Source organism: Belonocnema kinseyi, chromosome 6 (assembly GCF_010883055.1).
Source record: "Belonocnema kinseyi isolate 2016_QV_RU_SX_M_011 chromosome 6, B_treatae_v1, whole genome shotgun sequence".
NCBI lineage: Eukaryota > Metazoa > Arthropoda > Insecta > Hymenoptera > Cynipidae > Belonocnema > Belonocnema kinseyi.
Window position 1 is genome coordinate 115,966,593 of NC_046662.1, and position 15,855 is coordinate 115,982,447.

At 41.4% G+C, this 15,855-nt stretch overlaps 1 protein-coding gene across 7 annotated transcripts in view; it reads left to right on the plus strand.

The window, feature by feature from the left end:
- The window catches only part of LOC117174797 (translation machinery-associated protein 7 homolog), a 101,471-nt gene that overhangs the window by 60,796 nt on the left and 24,820 nt on the right, over positions 1–15,855 (plus strand). For 2 of the 7 annotated variants that reach the window (XM_033364165.1, XM_033364166.1), the window contains exon 2: positions 7,178–8,039. The exons of the other annotated variants lie outside the window; for them this stretch is intronic. In XM_033364165.1, coding sequence (XP_033220056.1) covers positions 7,213–7,593 — 381 coding nt within the window. In that variant the 5' untranslated portion in view covers positions 7,178–7,212 and the 3' untranslated portion in view covers positions 7,594–8,039. Of the gene's footprint in view, positions 1–7,177; positions 8,040–15,855 lie in introns of those variants that run through there. 7 annotated transcript variants of the gene reach the window in all.

Here is a 15,855-nt window from a genome sequence, read left to right on the forward strand (position 1 = left end):
CCCTTATGAGCGGGTAGCCACTGTGCCTGAGAGTTTAGGTAAGAGTAAGTTTTTAATTGTTAATTCTAAACGTGGTTGAAACCAAAGAAGTGTCAAACTAATAAATGAAGGGTAACTTTGCTCATTTCTCTTTGATAGTCAATAGATAAGTTATAGTTTTCTCTATCCCGTCCGTGAGTCCACTCCCTCTGTCTCTTATCTTTAGTTAGGTGAGCTGGCCGACCTGCCAATAGTGTTAGAATGTCAGTTTTGACGGGGTTCGGATAGGGGTGACCCTATCTGGCGCCTGATAAATAATAATAACCGACCTCGAGGGTTGTTCGTCAGTCGGAAGAGCGCGCTTCACGAACTCAGATATCCGGTCAGGGCCGACATTCGGACAATGGGCAGGTAAGTGGTAATAAAAATAAATTATTGAGGTTAAACTAATCTATAGCGAGTTTTCCTATCCTGGGCCACCCGTGGGCCAGGCCGGGGTTAACCGTGGTGCACTAAAAACTGAGAATGCCCGTTATAAAATGGCGCCCAACATAGAAGCCTGTCACAAGTTGACATAAAAAAAAATCTGAGTGGCTGCGGGCTACATCCTGTTTTTCCTGCTTCTGCTTTCGCTCGGTGAATTGTTTATTATTATTACGATTATTATTTTATGTTTTGGCTCCTGCTTTTTGATATTTTGAATATTTTCTTTGTTTAAAAAAGTAAGTGGTGTGAAAAAGTAACCTGTATCATTCCCCTCCACCCATCTGATAGTGTTTCCCGGTCAATATTTTTTGATTTTTCTTTTGGCATACCCTGATAGCTGAAATCAGCCAACCGAGTATTTAATGGAATTTTTTTGGTTTTCTCAAGACAATGAAAAAGGGGGGAGATAATTAAACAATCGTTGGGAGTTAGTGTGAATTTCCATGAAAGAATTTTTTTGTACGAATTATTGCCCAAATTGTGAAAATTTAGGTAATTTTTCAAAACTTTTAAAAAAGTAAAAGAATTCACAATTATTTCCGAGATATGTCGTTAACTAACGAAGGATGCGAGTAGTGTTACTTTTTTTTGCCGTAAAATTTTCCGAAATTTTGGAAGAGCGGCGGAAGCCAAAATTCGGCCACTCGCGAAACTACAAAGGAGGTCCTTTGGCAATTTTTAAAACCTCGATCCATTCCGACAATTTTCGTGGATTTTTAGATAGTTTTTTTTTGTATATAGCCAAATAACGTGTAGCAGATAACAATGGATCCCTACGATTCAGGTTAGGGGGAGTCAACACATGAGAGCGATCGGGAAGACCCCGGTTTACTGGTTAATCAAGATATTGATGAACGCAGGCTATCCCCGAAAACACGACGGTAGGGCAGTCCGAGGACCGAAATAGGCAATCTGGGGCCAATCTTGGTGCAATAATTGCGCAACTACCCGGTTAGACAAACGACCTGGCGGGAGAGGTCTTGCGGGCCATTTTAAGAAAACTTAATCTAAATACGAATAGGGTAGATGAGGTCTTGCGCAAGCGTATGGGGAGGTATTTCGCGCGTCAGGGGGGTAACCAGGCGGTACCCTGGTACCCAGAGGATGAGGTCCCAGAAGGGCGAGTAGCATCAAACGAAGGGGCCGGTGAGACGACGCGCGAGGTCCCCCGAAAAGTACAAAACATCGAATCGGGTTCAACCAGCCGTTCACCATGTTAGAAACTACCCCCAATGGGCACCGACATTGTCCAGGGATGGGGAGTGACCAAGCTTTAAGGGGTGTGTTATCGCCAAACACAACACATGTTCACAGCAGCCATGATACTGTCCACTAGGGTAACGACACTGGTTAGTGAGATTACGGGAGCCAGCGGTGGAAGAGTCTCTCGTTTCGCGAATGTTGACATTAGGCCTCGCGGAATTAAGACTAGGGCCAGTTGGACGACGAGCGCCAGGACACACCCCCACAGTTAGGATACACGGTTTACAGAGACGGCGCGATACCGCGGAAAGAGCAAGGAGCGATCAGGAGGTCTGAGGGCAACAGTAGGGCTCAGGGCCCACCGACTCGAAACCAAGTAAACCAAGCGTCGGTACCGCGGAGCCTTAGCGTTCTGAGCCCATGTGTAAGTGGACCTACGGGTCAGGCGACATACTACCCACCAACCGTGAGCGCCCTAATGTGTGCTCCTTTTGTAACGACCTCTCAGCCAGTTTTTACCATGGCGTTTATTAGGGACACGCGTCCGCAGAACGACTGGTACAGCTGGACGATAGAAAAAGAGGGTTACCGGTACCCAGGTGATGATCAGAAGCCTGGTACGCGAGAATTCGCTCCAAATGAGCACCGCGAGTAAAGACCATGGGAAAGTGAAGGGCACCGAACGATCCGGACCGCTGAGTACTACCCAGCGTCGAGACTCGTCCCACAGATAAACCCGACTTTAGCAAGGGGAGAAGAGCTTGGACTCCGATAATTATGATAGGTATGGGCCCCCAAATTTCTCAGAACCAAGGGAAGACAAGAGTAGGCCGTGCAACACAGGGTATGGGGGGCGTGAGTCCCCAAGACCATACTAAAGCGCGAAAATGAGCTCGGTCCAAGATACAAGGTATGTCCGAACGGGCGGAAAGGACCAACATGAGCCATATTGAAAGCCATGGCAGCAGAATAGGGAAAAAAATCGGGAGATGCCGAACAGGTACCCCCACGAATGGGATGAAAGACCGTTACATAGGGACTATGCTTAGCAAGACGCGCTTGGGCAGAGAGGTCCATGTAAATTTGAACCGAAAGGCACTATGAGTCACGGGTATGCTCAGGGATGGGGGGCGAGGCCCCATGCGACCCCTCGAAAAACCAAGGGACGTGACAAGAATTGCAAAAGGGTGGAAGGTCAGCTTCAACGGACAAACGGGCTTAAGCGTGGACAATTTCTTGTGGAGGGTCGAAGAGGACAGAGCCACCTCCTTCCTCACGGACGAGGAGTTGTTGGTGGCTCTGCCCTTTCTTTTAAAAGACATTGCGTGGCACTGGTTCCGTCAGAACATATTAAGATGGAACACGTGAGACCAGTGCAAACGGAATTTTCAGGCTCGTTTTGGGGATACTTTCTACCAAGAAAGGCTTGAAGAACAGATCCTCTCACACAGACAAGGCCAAGACGAATCGGTAGTGGACTACCTAACCTACTAGTATAGCCTATATCAGCTCTAAACTAGGCCGATGGATCTCGAGATCCAGATGAATAGGGTGCATGTAAATCTTAGATCCGATTTTAGGAGGGCCATCAGGCGTTACTAATTTACGGACTATAATGACCTGGCGGTCCTGCCGGCGGAGTATGAACGCGTAGCATCCACATTAGGCAAAGATCTGGCTCCACCGCCCCCAGAAAAGTCCCTTATTCCGAAATACGCATACAAAGGGAAGGGTCCCCCGATTAAAAAGAGCAGTTCTGCGGCCGCTATTGCTTTAACTTCGGCTGATAGTAAAATCCCACAGACCTCGTCGGAGCTAGCCGACCTAATCAAAACGCTTATCGCAGCCATTAGCAACGAAAAGCGTGGATCAGGTATGAACTCGAGTAGAGAAGAGTCCACGAGCAAGCCTAGGTCTGGCGAATCCAATAGACGAAACGATAGGGGTCCTCGCAAACGAAGAAACTCAACAAAGTCGTCTGAGGGGAAGTCGGCCCAGCCTTCGAAAGGGAGCTCAGAGTCATCCACCCCGAAAAAACAGGGGGATGATTCTGCGATCGAGTGCTGGAACTGCCTACAAAAGGATCACTTCCGAATGGGTTGTCCTAAAAGTCGTAGGCGCGATTATTGTCGCCGTTGTGGCAAAGAAGAAGTGACCACGAAAGAATGCGACCTTTCCGACAACTTTTCGGGAAACCGAAAAAGGGAGAAGGCGTGAGGGTCAACCCTTCTTCCTCCAGTCCCGAATTGACCCCTGAGGACGACCGATACCTACCGAAAAAGAACAGGCTGGAGGTAGCGGAGCTGGCAGTAGTGGGGGTAGCCCCGGATACGAACCCCACTCCCTTAGAATCCCCGTCGACTTCGGCGAGCCAGACTCCGTTAACGCGCACGGTAGAAATTGACGATACTATCGTTTTTAATACCAGAACGAGAATCAGAGAAAAATCGAACCACTGGTAAGAGAATCCGATGATGTTGGCCCTGCTCAAATCGAATAAGCCCCCGGCTGCCTCATCAGATGAAGGCTCTTCGTTACCGCTACGATTGGAAGTTAAGGAGCCTCCTAGATAGGACAGAGGGCTTACCTTGCGAGTCTTTATGACTGCCCGAATTGGTAATACCCCTAAAGTCCTTGTTTCTAATCGATGGTGCTACATCATGAACAGTCATGGGAGATATTTGCTTGCCATCGCAGAGAGGTATCAAGCGACCCTGCATTCGTCACCGAATCAGGCTGTTATGACTGCAGGCGGTACGGTTAGCCAAGTCCAAGCCACGTGTCATCTCCCTATCGAGATTGATCGTGTTTCGCGAATGATGAAGATCCATATTGTCCCAAGCATGGGTGAACAAGTATTCTTGGCTATGGACTTCATCCACACATTCGGAATCGTACACGAGTGGAACAAGCGAACTTGGTATATGTCGGACTACCCGGAATTAGTCCACGACTATACCGAGGAAGGTACCGAGGTGGTTGGAAGTGGAAAGGAGGGATGAAAACATTAGACCAGTGTTGCAGCCTCAGAGAAATTACAGCTGAGGAGCGAAAAGAACTGGACACGTTGGTTGCCAGGATTATTAGGCCCCCTCCTGAGGTACTTCCGGCCACCGATCGAATCACTCATAGCATAGACGTCGGGGGACACCCACCGATAAAACAGAGATATTATCGAGTGTCCCCGAAAGTGTTGAAAAATATGCAAGATGAGGTGAACCGAAAGTTAGCGAAGGCATTGTTGAGCCATCGAAGAGTGGATGCTCTAGTCTGGTAGTTATGGCCGGAAAGGCAGATGGGACATATAGGTTTTGTGTGGACTACCGTAGGCTCAACAAGGTTGCCAAGAAAGATGCGTATCCCTTGCCCAAGACGGATGTGAACCTGGAGCAACTTCGCGCTGCGAAGTACATAACGACCCTAGATTTAAAGTGGGGGTACCACCAAATTCCGACGACCGAAGATAGTAGGGAGTACACAGCGTTTATAGTTCTTGGAATGGGACTCTTTCAGTTTACAAGGATGCCCTTCGGACTGCGAGGAACTCCTGCGACATTTCTGCGACTGGTAGACTCCCTGATAGGGGCAGACATGGAATCGAACGTCCACGCGTATCTCGATGACATAGTCATCGTTAATAAGACGTTTATGGACCATCAGGAATGGGTAGCTCGAGTCATAGACCGCTTAAAGGGCGCTCATACCCGGCCCCAAGAACAATTAAGCAACTGAGATGGTTCTTGGACATGGCATCGTGGTACCGCCGTTTCACATCCGACTTTGCGACTGACGCGGAAATGCTGAACAAACTACTTAGAACAAATGTCTCATGGGAATAGGACACCGAACAGGAAAGCGCGTTCGCTAAACTAAAAGAACAAATCGTGAAGGCACCGATCTTGACATACCCAGATTTCGAAGTCCCATTCGTGCTCCAGACCGACGCGAGCGATTTTGGGTTGGCAGCAGTCCTAACGCAGATGCAAGATGGCGTTGAGAGGGTAATGGCCTTTGCGAGTAGGACGATGTCGGGCGCAGAAAGAAAATACTCGGTTACGGAAAAGGAGTGCTTAGCCGTGATCTGGTTGGTTAGGAAATTCCGGCACTATCTTGAGGGTTTCCACTTCACAGTGATCATCGACCACAGTTCGTCACGATGGTTACACACCCTTCACAATCCAACAGGCTGATTGGCGCGTTGGGCACGTGACCTCGAATACGATTTTGAGGTCGTACACCGGAAAGGAGCTTTGCACCACGTGCCTGACGTCCTTTCTCGAATGTACGAGGAGGAAGTAGCAATGCCCATAGCTGCCATGGAGCCGGTGGAGGACGAGTGGTATCGTAAGCGACGGCGCGAGGTGGAAGAGACCCCTAGAAAATTTCATGGTTGGAAGGTAGTGGATGGAATGCTCTATCGATACCGTCCGAATCCGTTGATAGATGCGGTTATCGAAGATCTAGATGCTTGGAGGTTGGTAGTGCCAGCTGAGAGAAGACAAGAAATCTTTGACGAGGTACACAACGACCCACAAGCCGCACATCTGGGAATAGGCAAGACGTACCGGAGATCCTCGATTCAATATTACTGGCTAGGCATGTATCGGAATATTTCTCTATGGGTGCGAGCGTGTGACACGTGTCAGCGAATTAAGGCTGACCAAAGGCCTGCAGCGGGCCTAATGGGCCGTAGGGTAGTCCAACAACCTTGGACGGTGGTGGCCACTGTTGCAATGGGCCCATGGCCAAAAACAGCTTTAGGCTTTGAATATCTTGTGGTATTCGAAGACCTTTATACCAAGTGGGCTGAATTAGCACCCATGAGACGGGCTAACGCCGAGACCATTATCAAGGTTTTTGAGAAGTACATTTTGAACCGATGGGGTGCACCGGAGGTTCTTGTGTCGGATCACGGAACAGAATATGTTAACCAAGCATTTCAGGGGTTGACCGAGACATAAGGAATCCGACACTCGTTCACTCCGGTGTATCATCCGCAGGCGGACCCTGTGGAGCAAGTCAATCGAGTCCTCAAAACGATGATCTCAGCGTATGTAACCCAAGACCATCGGTAACGGGAAGTGTATCTCAAAGATTTTCAGTTCGTAGGGTAGGGTAGGGAGGTAGGGTAGGGTAGGTAGGGAACCAAAGCCGTAAAATAGCCTGTGCCGAAGGATCGAAGAACCGACAGAATTACCTCCACCAAACCATGGTCCGTATTTTAGGGCCATCGGTATGTGAGTTAGGGATAGAAGACGGACAATTAGTAGGTAAGTTTTCGATCAAACTGCTGGTACCCTACCACGAGAAGGGCCCACCTAGAGAGGGGGGAGTAGTGGAACAATAGTAGTCAACCTCTTTCCAATAGTTCCCCTAAAACCCTTGCATGCCCGGGGTAAATTTGAAGTAGACTGGATTGGTATCGTAGATAATGGGGCCCCGAAAGGGGTATACAACACAGAACTAGCTAGGCGGAAAACTGACGCCAGGAAATCTTCTCTGTCTACAGCCGCAGCAGAGCATCACAGGAGAGAACATGCGAAGATGTTTGAGCTGATGCAGGGAGTAATCAACGAGCTGCGGGAGGAAGCTGGGGAAACCCAGCAACAACAAACCCTAGAAGGATTACCCCCACGGGAACTCCGTAAACTGGCCGGCAGGGGTAATCTCAACCTGATCGGAAGGATGGAACCGATTGCCCTTCCGGCTTCACCACCAGCCTCAGGGGGCAGTGGGACTCTCTCAGGAAGTAGAAGAGCCGAAGGTCACTTTCCAACGGCAGCAACCGGCCCGGGAAAGCGACGACGCACGTTGGGAGCCGGCCGGAATGGCCCGAGACCAGTCGCACAAGTCCATCGACCAAGCCGGACCCTGTTGACGCTCGTCGACCTACAGCAGGGACAGCCCGGCTGGACCACCAACTAAGGAGGGGGCGCAAGGGATTGCAGGGCAGGCCCGAGCAAGAGTGGGGGCCAAAGCAACCAGAGACATCGGAACATCTCCGACTAGGCTGTTTATCCTGGAGGCTCAGTGGCGGCCCTCTATTACCATAGGTCGAGGATCGATGATTCGGGGAGCACCCATGGGGATGATCTGCACCAAGTACGGTGGACAGGATCATCGCTGGTAGGTGTGCCCTACCTCGGTGTACTTCGGATAGAGGGTTCAGGGAGTTTATTTATTTTTTTAATTTCATTATTTTTAATTTTCGAGAGCGGTTGACTCTAGTAGGCTGGTTCCGAAGTTTCCGGGGCCATCTGGTCGGACCAGAGCAACCACATTATATTCAGAATTCATTTCTCTTTTTATGGCATTATCCTATTCGTCACCTGTAATTCGACTTGGTCTGTAGAGTTTCAAACAGTGCAGTCGAGGAGGACCCACAAATAAATGTGTGTTACAGAAATCGTTTTCCTTCATTTTTCGAAACCTACAAATACGTTCACATGCGGAAGTAATTAGTAATAGAATCCCCGTATGCAAGATCTCCGGTGGCACGGATGGTCCATGTCTTAAGATAGGTGGGCGTAAGAAGAAACGCGGGAGTCAGGCAATTTGCTGAGAGCAATGTGTGAGGGAGGCAGGCGATCCCCGTATGCAAGATCCCCGGTGGCACGGATGGCCCATGTCTTAAGATAGGTGGGCGTAAGAAGAAACGCGGGAGTCAGGCAATTTGCTGAGAGCAAGGTGTGAGGGAGGCAGGCGATCCGGAGGGGAGCCCCCTCCCTTTCCTTTTGTTGTGGTCAGCTGGCTTTTGATGCCACAAGATGGACCATGGTTGGTGCGGATCGGAGGAGGTTTCGGGGGGGGGGGGGCGATAGGATGACCACTTCGCGAGTAAATAAAACCGGTAGGCTTCGGCTAGGCTCGAGGGAATTGTAACGAAGTTTTTGATTTTGTGTGTAAAAATATGACAAGAAAAGGAAAAGAAAGTGTGAAACTTTCCGGGATCTCGCCAAAGCCAAAACTGTGTTAAAAAATAATGCGAAAATAGTAAACACTGCGAGCCCGGAACCGAACTTAGGCTACTAACATTAGTTTAAAAATTGGAATTAAGGATTGTAGCATAGAATAATTATAAGAATTACCTGAAGCTCATAAGAACCCCAAACTAAGGATCGGCTGGGAAAGCTAGTTTTGCTTCCAGAAAAAGCAAACATTGGACCTGTCAAACTGGAAAATTTGACAGGTCGTACACCTTAGGTTAGGGACACACGAATAGGCGACGAAAGGCTGGCCACCAGGGACGCAAGGTGAAGAGTTCGGCGCAGCCTATACCGCGCAGGAGTCCAGCGCCTGTCAAGGGGGCAGCACCGTCTGGTCACAGAATAAGCCAACAACGACGTTCCGACGACTAGGAGGGGAGACCGATTTTCGGGCTATGTTCCTTTACTGGCACTGTATCCTAGCGCCACTAGACGCAAAGAGCAGGGTTGTGTAGCACACCATCACGATCGCCGAACTAACCCTGCAACACCAGGTCATTAAGCTCGGCTAACAGCACTGAAAGTGATACGTAAGTCACTCAACCAATCCTGTATCACGACAGAACGAGACGACCCTTCCCTGTCAACGCAACTATAAATTAATCAGACGCCGAGAAACTACGAGGGCGCACATGGGTCGCCATAGCCAAGCAGGCTTTCCCCACTCGATTGCACCAATCTGCGCTCTTAACGCAAAAACATACGGATATGAGAGAAAGGAAGCGGGAGAAGAAAGCAACCGGAGGTGAGTTCTGTGTTCTGTGGCTGGATTGGTGTCGGCAAGCGGTTTTCGACGGCAATTCCGTCCACGCTGGAAAGAAAAGGCACGGGAAGGCAGTTGAAGAATTGAATTTAAGAAGGAGGTGGAGTAATTGCACTATCTGCACGGTAAGTGGCCAGTCCTTTTAGTCCTCTGATTAGCCTTCTTCGGTACCGCAGTGGGATCCACGAGCGGGAATACGGCTGACGCCGCTCGTGCGTCCTAACCTCCACTGGCTGGTTTTTTTTGTGGTGTCAGTGCTGTCTGAGAACCCCTCGCTGTCTATTATTACCGGAGAACGCTCGCTTCAAAGGCCGACAAATTCTAGTTGGGTCGAGCGTCTCCAAAAATTAATAAAATAAAAGAGGCAGGAGACGACGCGGCATGGCGTCGCAGCCACATGTGGGGTCAACGACAGACCGGTTAGAGGTTAGTCGGGGGGAGGGGGGGGTTCCTTATGGGCGGTTAGCCACTGTGTCTGAAGTTTTAGGTAAGAGTAAGTTTGAAATTGTTAATTCTAAACGTGGTTGAAACCAAAGAAGTTTCAAACTAATAAATAAAGGGTAACTTTGCTGATTTCTCTTTGATAGTCAATAGATAAGTTATAGTTTTCTCTCTCACGTCTGTGAGTCCACTCCCTCTGTCTCTTTATCCTTAGTTAAGTAAGCTGGGCGACCTGCCAATAGTGATAGAATGTCTGTTTTGACGGAGTTCGGATAGGGGTAACCCTATCTGGCGCCTGATAAATAATAATAATGGACCTCGAGGGTTGTTCGTGAGTCGGAAGAGCGCGATTCACGAACTCGGATATCCGGTCAGGGCCGAATAATTTTCTGTACCAAAAATAATGTTTAATCATAGTTAGATTTTCGACAAGAAAAATTAATTTTTTACCAATTAAGAAGAGTATTCAATAGAATACAAAAATGTTCAACTAAAAAAGATCACTTTTCAATGAAACAGAATAGTTAAATTTATGGTTAAAAAAAATTAATTTTTAATCAAAAACAAAATGAATTTTCTACAAAACGGTTCAATTTTCAGAAAAAAAATTTATCGGACTAATTGATGAATCATCAACAAAACAAAATTTAACAAAGTAGTTCCACTTTCAAACCGAAAATATGAAAAAATCGATAAAATTCTTTGAAATCGCTCTAAATTATTGAAATTAATTGAAAATTATTTTTAATGTTTTAAAATATCATAAAACATTTAAAATCCTATAAAATCTCATACTAACTTATTGAATTCAATTTAAAATGCCTTGAAATCTATTAAAATATCCTAAGATATATCATATCCTTTACTGTCAAACATTTAAAAATCCTTTAAATCTTTTAAAATACTCTCAAATATTTCGAAACCTTCAAAATCTTTTGAAAGACCTTGAAACCTTTGAAAGATTTCTAAAGTTCTTTGGAATTTTCTAAATAACCCTTCTAAAATTTGTTTAATTCTTTGAAATTCCTTTAAATTATATAAATAAGTTGAAAATTCCTTGAAATCCTTTAAAACATCTTCCAATACTTAAAATATTTTTAAATCTTTTGAAATGTCTTTAAATTTTTTAAAGCTCTTCAAAGTATCTTGAAATTTTAAAAATACCGTGACATATTTCAAATGTTTTAAAATGTCATACTAAATTATTAAAATCATTTGAAAATTACTCAAAATCTATTAAAATTACCTAAAATATATCAAATTAGTTGAAAATTCCTTGAAATCTTTTGAAATTTTTTAAAGCTTTTGAAAATATTTGTATATATTGTAAATTTGTAAATATTTGGTTTTGATGGTGGATTAGGCCTACTGGCGAAACCATTAAAAAAAAACGTGTCTACGAATCTACCTCTGTAGTGATGTGGAAAAGAGAAAAATATAAATATACATAATGATATACATTTTTGTATATAATTATAAAATTATATACATTTTTGTTTTTTAGAAAACATACTTTAAAATTTGGAACGCTTGCAATTTATTTATGATTATTAATTTTTTATAAATAAACTTCTATATTTCAGGATATTTTAAAAGATGTCACGAAATTTTCAACTTATTTTTATAATTTTAAGGAATTTGATAGAGTTAAAACAATTTTAGAAGGGTTATTTGTAATAATTCCAAAGTAATTTAAAAATCTTAAATAAAAAGTTCTAGATATTTCAAAAAATCTGAAGGATTTGAAATATTTGAGAATGTTTTAAAAGATGGCAAGGATTTTTCAACTGATTTTTATAATTTGAGGGAGTTTCAAAGAATTAAAGAAATTTCGGAAAGGTTATTTTACAAAATTTGAAGGTAATTTAGAAATCTTTAAAAAAAAAAGTTCTAGTTATTTCCAAAGATTATAAAGGATTTGAAAATTTTTAGGGAATTTCAAAAGATTCCAAAGAATGTTCTATTGATTGCAGTAATGCAATATGAGATTTTAAAAGAATTTGAAATATTTTAGGGTATTTTCAAAATTTCAAGGAATTTTCAATAGCTTTAAAAAGTTTCAAGAGATTTTAGAAGATTTTTAAGGATTTTAAATATTTGAGGATGTTTTAAAAGATTTCAAGGAATTTTCAACTTATTTTTATAATTTAAAGGAATTTCAAAGAATTTTAACAACTTTAGCAGGTTTATTTTTAAAAAATCCAAAGTACTTTAGAAATCTTCAAAAGATGTCAAAGTCTTTCATAATATTTGGAAGGTTTCGAAATATTTAAGAGTATTTCAAAAGGTTCCAAGGAATTTTCAATTTAGTACAGTAATTTAATATGAGATTTTAAAGGATTTGATATATTTTAGGATATTTTAATAGATACAAAGGCATTTTCAATTGATTTAAATAATTTAGAATGAGATTTTTAAGGATTTGGATTATTTTAGGTCATTTTTAAAACTGTAAGGGATTTTCAAGAGATATTTTGAAACATTCTAAGGAATTTTTAATTAATTAATATTTGGTTGATGATTTATCAATATAGTTAGAAAATTTTGTTTTCTGAAAATTTAACTATTTTGTAGAAAATTCAGTTTGTTTTTGATTAAAGTTCTTTTTTAACCACAAATTTGACTATTCTATGTTTCATTCAAAAATTGACCTTTTTTAGTTGAAAATTTTTGTATTCTATCGAATACTCGTCTTTCTTGGTAGAACATTAATCTTTTTTATCGAAAATTGAACTATGATTAAACATTAATTTTTTGCAGAGAAAATTAGTCTTGATGGAAAATAAATTTTTTTGTGTGCAAAATTCATGTATTTGATTAAAAATGCCTTTTTTAGTATAAAATTTAGATTTTTTGATGAAAATTTAACTATTTGTTTAAAAATGTGACTATTATCTGGAAAACAATTTTTAAACATTTTTTTGGTCATTTTATGTCTTTTATTCCAAATTTATCTTTTTTTGCAGAAAACTAATTGTTTTAGTTGACAGGTTAACTATTTCTGTTAAAAGTTAGTCAACTATTCATTGATATTAATTAAATATTTTATAATTATAATGTTCACATTTGTGTGTGTGTGTGTGTGTGTGTATGATAGTAATAATATCCATATTATATACACCTGAAAAACATAACTTGGGAATCGACGCATGCATGAAATTAAGAATCACGCGAAACATGATCCAAATCGCCAATTCTTTCAATTTCTTTCAAATGGGGATCGAGATATTAATAGAAGACCACCGAAGTCTGCCGAAGCTTTCAGATCGGCAATCATCGTACAGCAGAAAACCGAAGTCGAATCGTGCATTTTCGGCTTACACACGAACTCACAGTGGTAATCATGCACCTTCTGTTTTGCGGCTCCCAAAGGGTAGATATTATGGGTGTAAATTTCATCCACGATCTGGCAGCTTTGGCTAGCACCATCAGGGAAAGGTCAAGGAATTGTCAGGGAAATTGGGAATTTCAATCTTGTGGCCACCCTATTATTATTAAAATTATTACTGATTAATTCCACTTACTCTATATTAGATTTTACAGCATTCTTCCAACAGCCTTAAATAATAGAATTTTTAAAAAGTATGATTAAGAAAAATATTCTTCACGTCTCAAACATTCTTAATTGTTGCGCCTACATTATTTTTCAATTATATTTATTTACTTTTCCATCAGAGTCTGAATTGTAAGCTTCACTTGAATGTCGCTCCAATTTCAAATGATTCGATTCCGCTTTCGCGGCACCAATCTCAAGCGGAGTAAGCGGTGACACAAATCTCCCTAAAGAAACTTCAGTTAGCATTATTAGTACGCTCGCTCCTATACTTAAGCGCTGGCAGACTGAAAGGAAATAAAAGAGAGTGGAAGTTGTCATAAGAGACCAATGTATTTTCACGTGAACTATTTTCAGTGCACTCACTTTTCTCGTATGAAGAACAAAAGCACCTTATGATCGCGAAATTTGAATTGCCATGACGTTTTTAAAATAAAGATTACCCTACCGATAGAAAATCTCAGAATATCCTCAGGAAAAATAGCCTGGCCCGTGTCACGCTATCTGCAGGCTCGATTTGAATAATTTAGTCTCAAGAGATAGAGAGATTTCGGTCCTTTTCGAGGTACTTTTAAGAGTTATGCGACGGTCATATAATGTTTCTATTGTATTCGTCACGTACCGGACGGGCAGAATTATTTACAGTAGTTGGCCGTCACCAATCAGACTCCCTTTTGTAAGTTTTCTACAAATTATTAGCACTTTCTTTTTAATTGATGAATTTTCTCATTATACATATTTTATAATTATAACTAATATACTTATATAATATTTTGGAGTTCATTAAAAAAAAGTCATCCGTTTTGGCGTATCTCCCCTAACGATAGAAATTTCAGAGTATTCTCAGGCGAAATAGCCTGGCCGGTTTGAGACTATCTGCAAGTTCGATTTGAATGATTTAGTCTCAGAGATAGTCAGAGAAATTTGGGTCCTTTTCAAGGTCCTTTTAGAGGACGTTTTAAGAGTGATGCGACGGTAATATAATGGTTCTTATGTATTGGTCACTTACCGTGCGGGCAGAGTTATTTCCAGTAGTTAGCCGTCGCTAACCCGACTCTTCCTTTTTAAAAATTTCTTAAAATTATAATTGCTTTTTTTTATTTGATGAATTATCTCATTATACTTATTTATAATTATAACTTATCTCATCCCATTTAGAGAAACGTTGTATTAATTCCAATTTTAAATATTTAAGAAAAAAGTTACCTGAAAAGTCATCGAAACCCGCAGATTTGGAATGATTATGTTTTAGGCTGTTAACTGTGAAATTAAAACAAATCAATTTCTAAATTTTAATCCGAAAGCTTAACAAAGGACCCTGGACTGTCCGGTGCACGCGAATTGCGGCAGCGGTCAGAGTTTTACCTGCTAGCCAGGCGGCCCTCGTCCTTCGCTTCTTGTATTGTGCCAGGTGCCAGAATACAATACCCACTCGACTAATAGAGTGCTCCTCCTACTCTTTCCTGGATAATATTGAAACAAATTGACCTTGTTCTTTTTAGGTGATAAATAAAATACGCTATCTACATTTTCTTAATTTTGCAATTAATAATTTAGAAATACTATATTCCAAATGTACAATTTTTGGCGACTCCAATGATATTTTATTCGCCTTAATAAGTCCAAATTTGGATTAAGAGATGAGAAGAGAAACGCCATAACCAGATTCTACCACTTTCTGAGCTCTTTGGAAACTTATCGAAATATCGATAATATAATGTTATTATTATGAAATAATTAATTATGTTATTTATATTATTAATATTACTGGTTAACAAATGATCCAAAAGTAGTAACTTTCAGTATTATTTCAAATAATAAAATAATTATTATTAAACAGTATATTAAATAATAGTGCATTAATTATTAAGCCAAATTAATAATTAAAAACTAAATTTCTTTTTTTTTTTTAGTTTAAAGTTTCCGAAATCTGAAACTAAATATTCAATTTATGTCACTTAATATAAAAGAGTTTAAATTAAATCTTTATGCAATGTAATATTTTGAACAAAATTAATTAGCTAATAATTAATTAAATAGTGCAAAACATGCAAAGCCGGAAATGATTATTTTCAATTTGGTAAGATTTAAAAATAAACAAACAAAAACAATATGAGTGATCGTCTACAGAACTTTAATCAAAATGTGAATCAGTCTTTTTGACCAAATCTGTTTGATATATTTTCATTGCATTATTTGCATTCAAATACTATTTTGAAAAAACAGAACTTGCCACAAACGGTTCATTTTTGCAAATTTATCTTTTTTGATAGAAATTATTAATGTGCACAAAAATGTGACATTCTTTGTCACTGCTCTTTAAGGGCATGTGATACTTAGAAAATTGTCGATTTTACCAGTTTTAGGTTCCCCCGGCTTTTTTTCTAGAATAATAATATTTTGTCTTAAAAATTTGGGAAATGATAGCGAACATGATAAAAAAC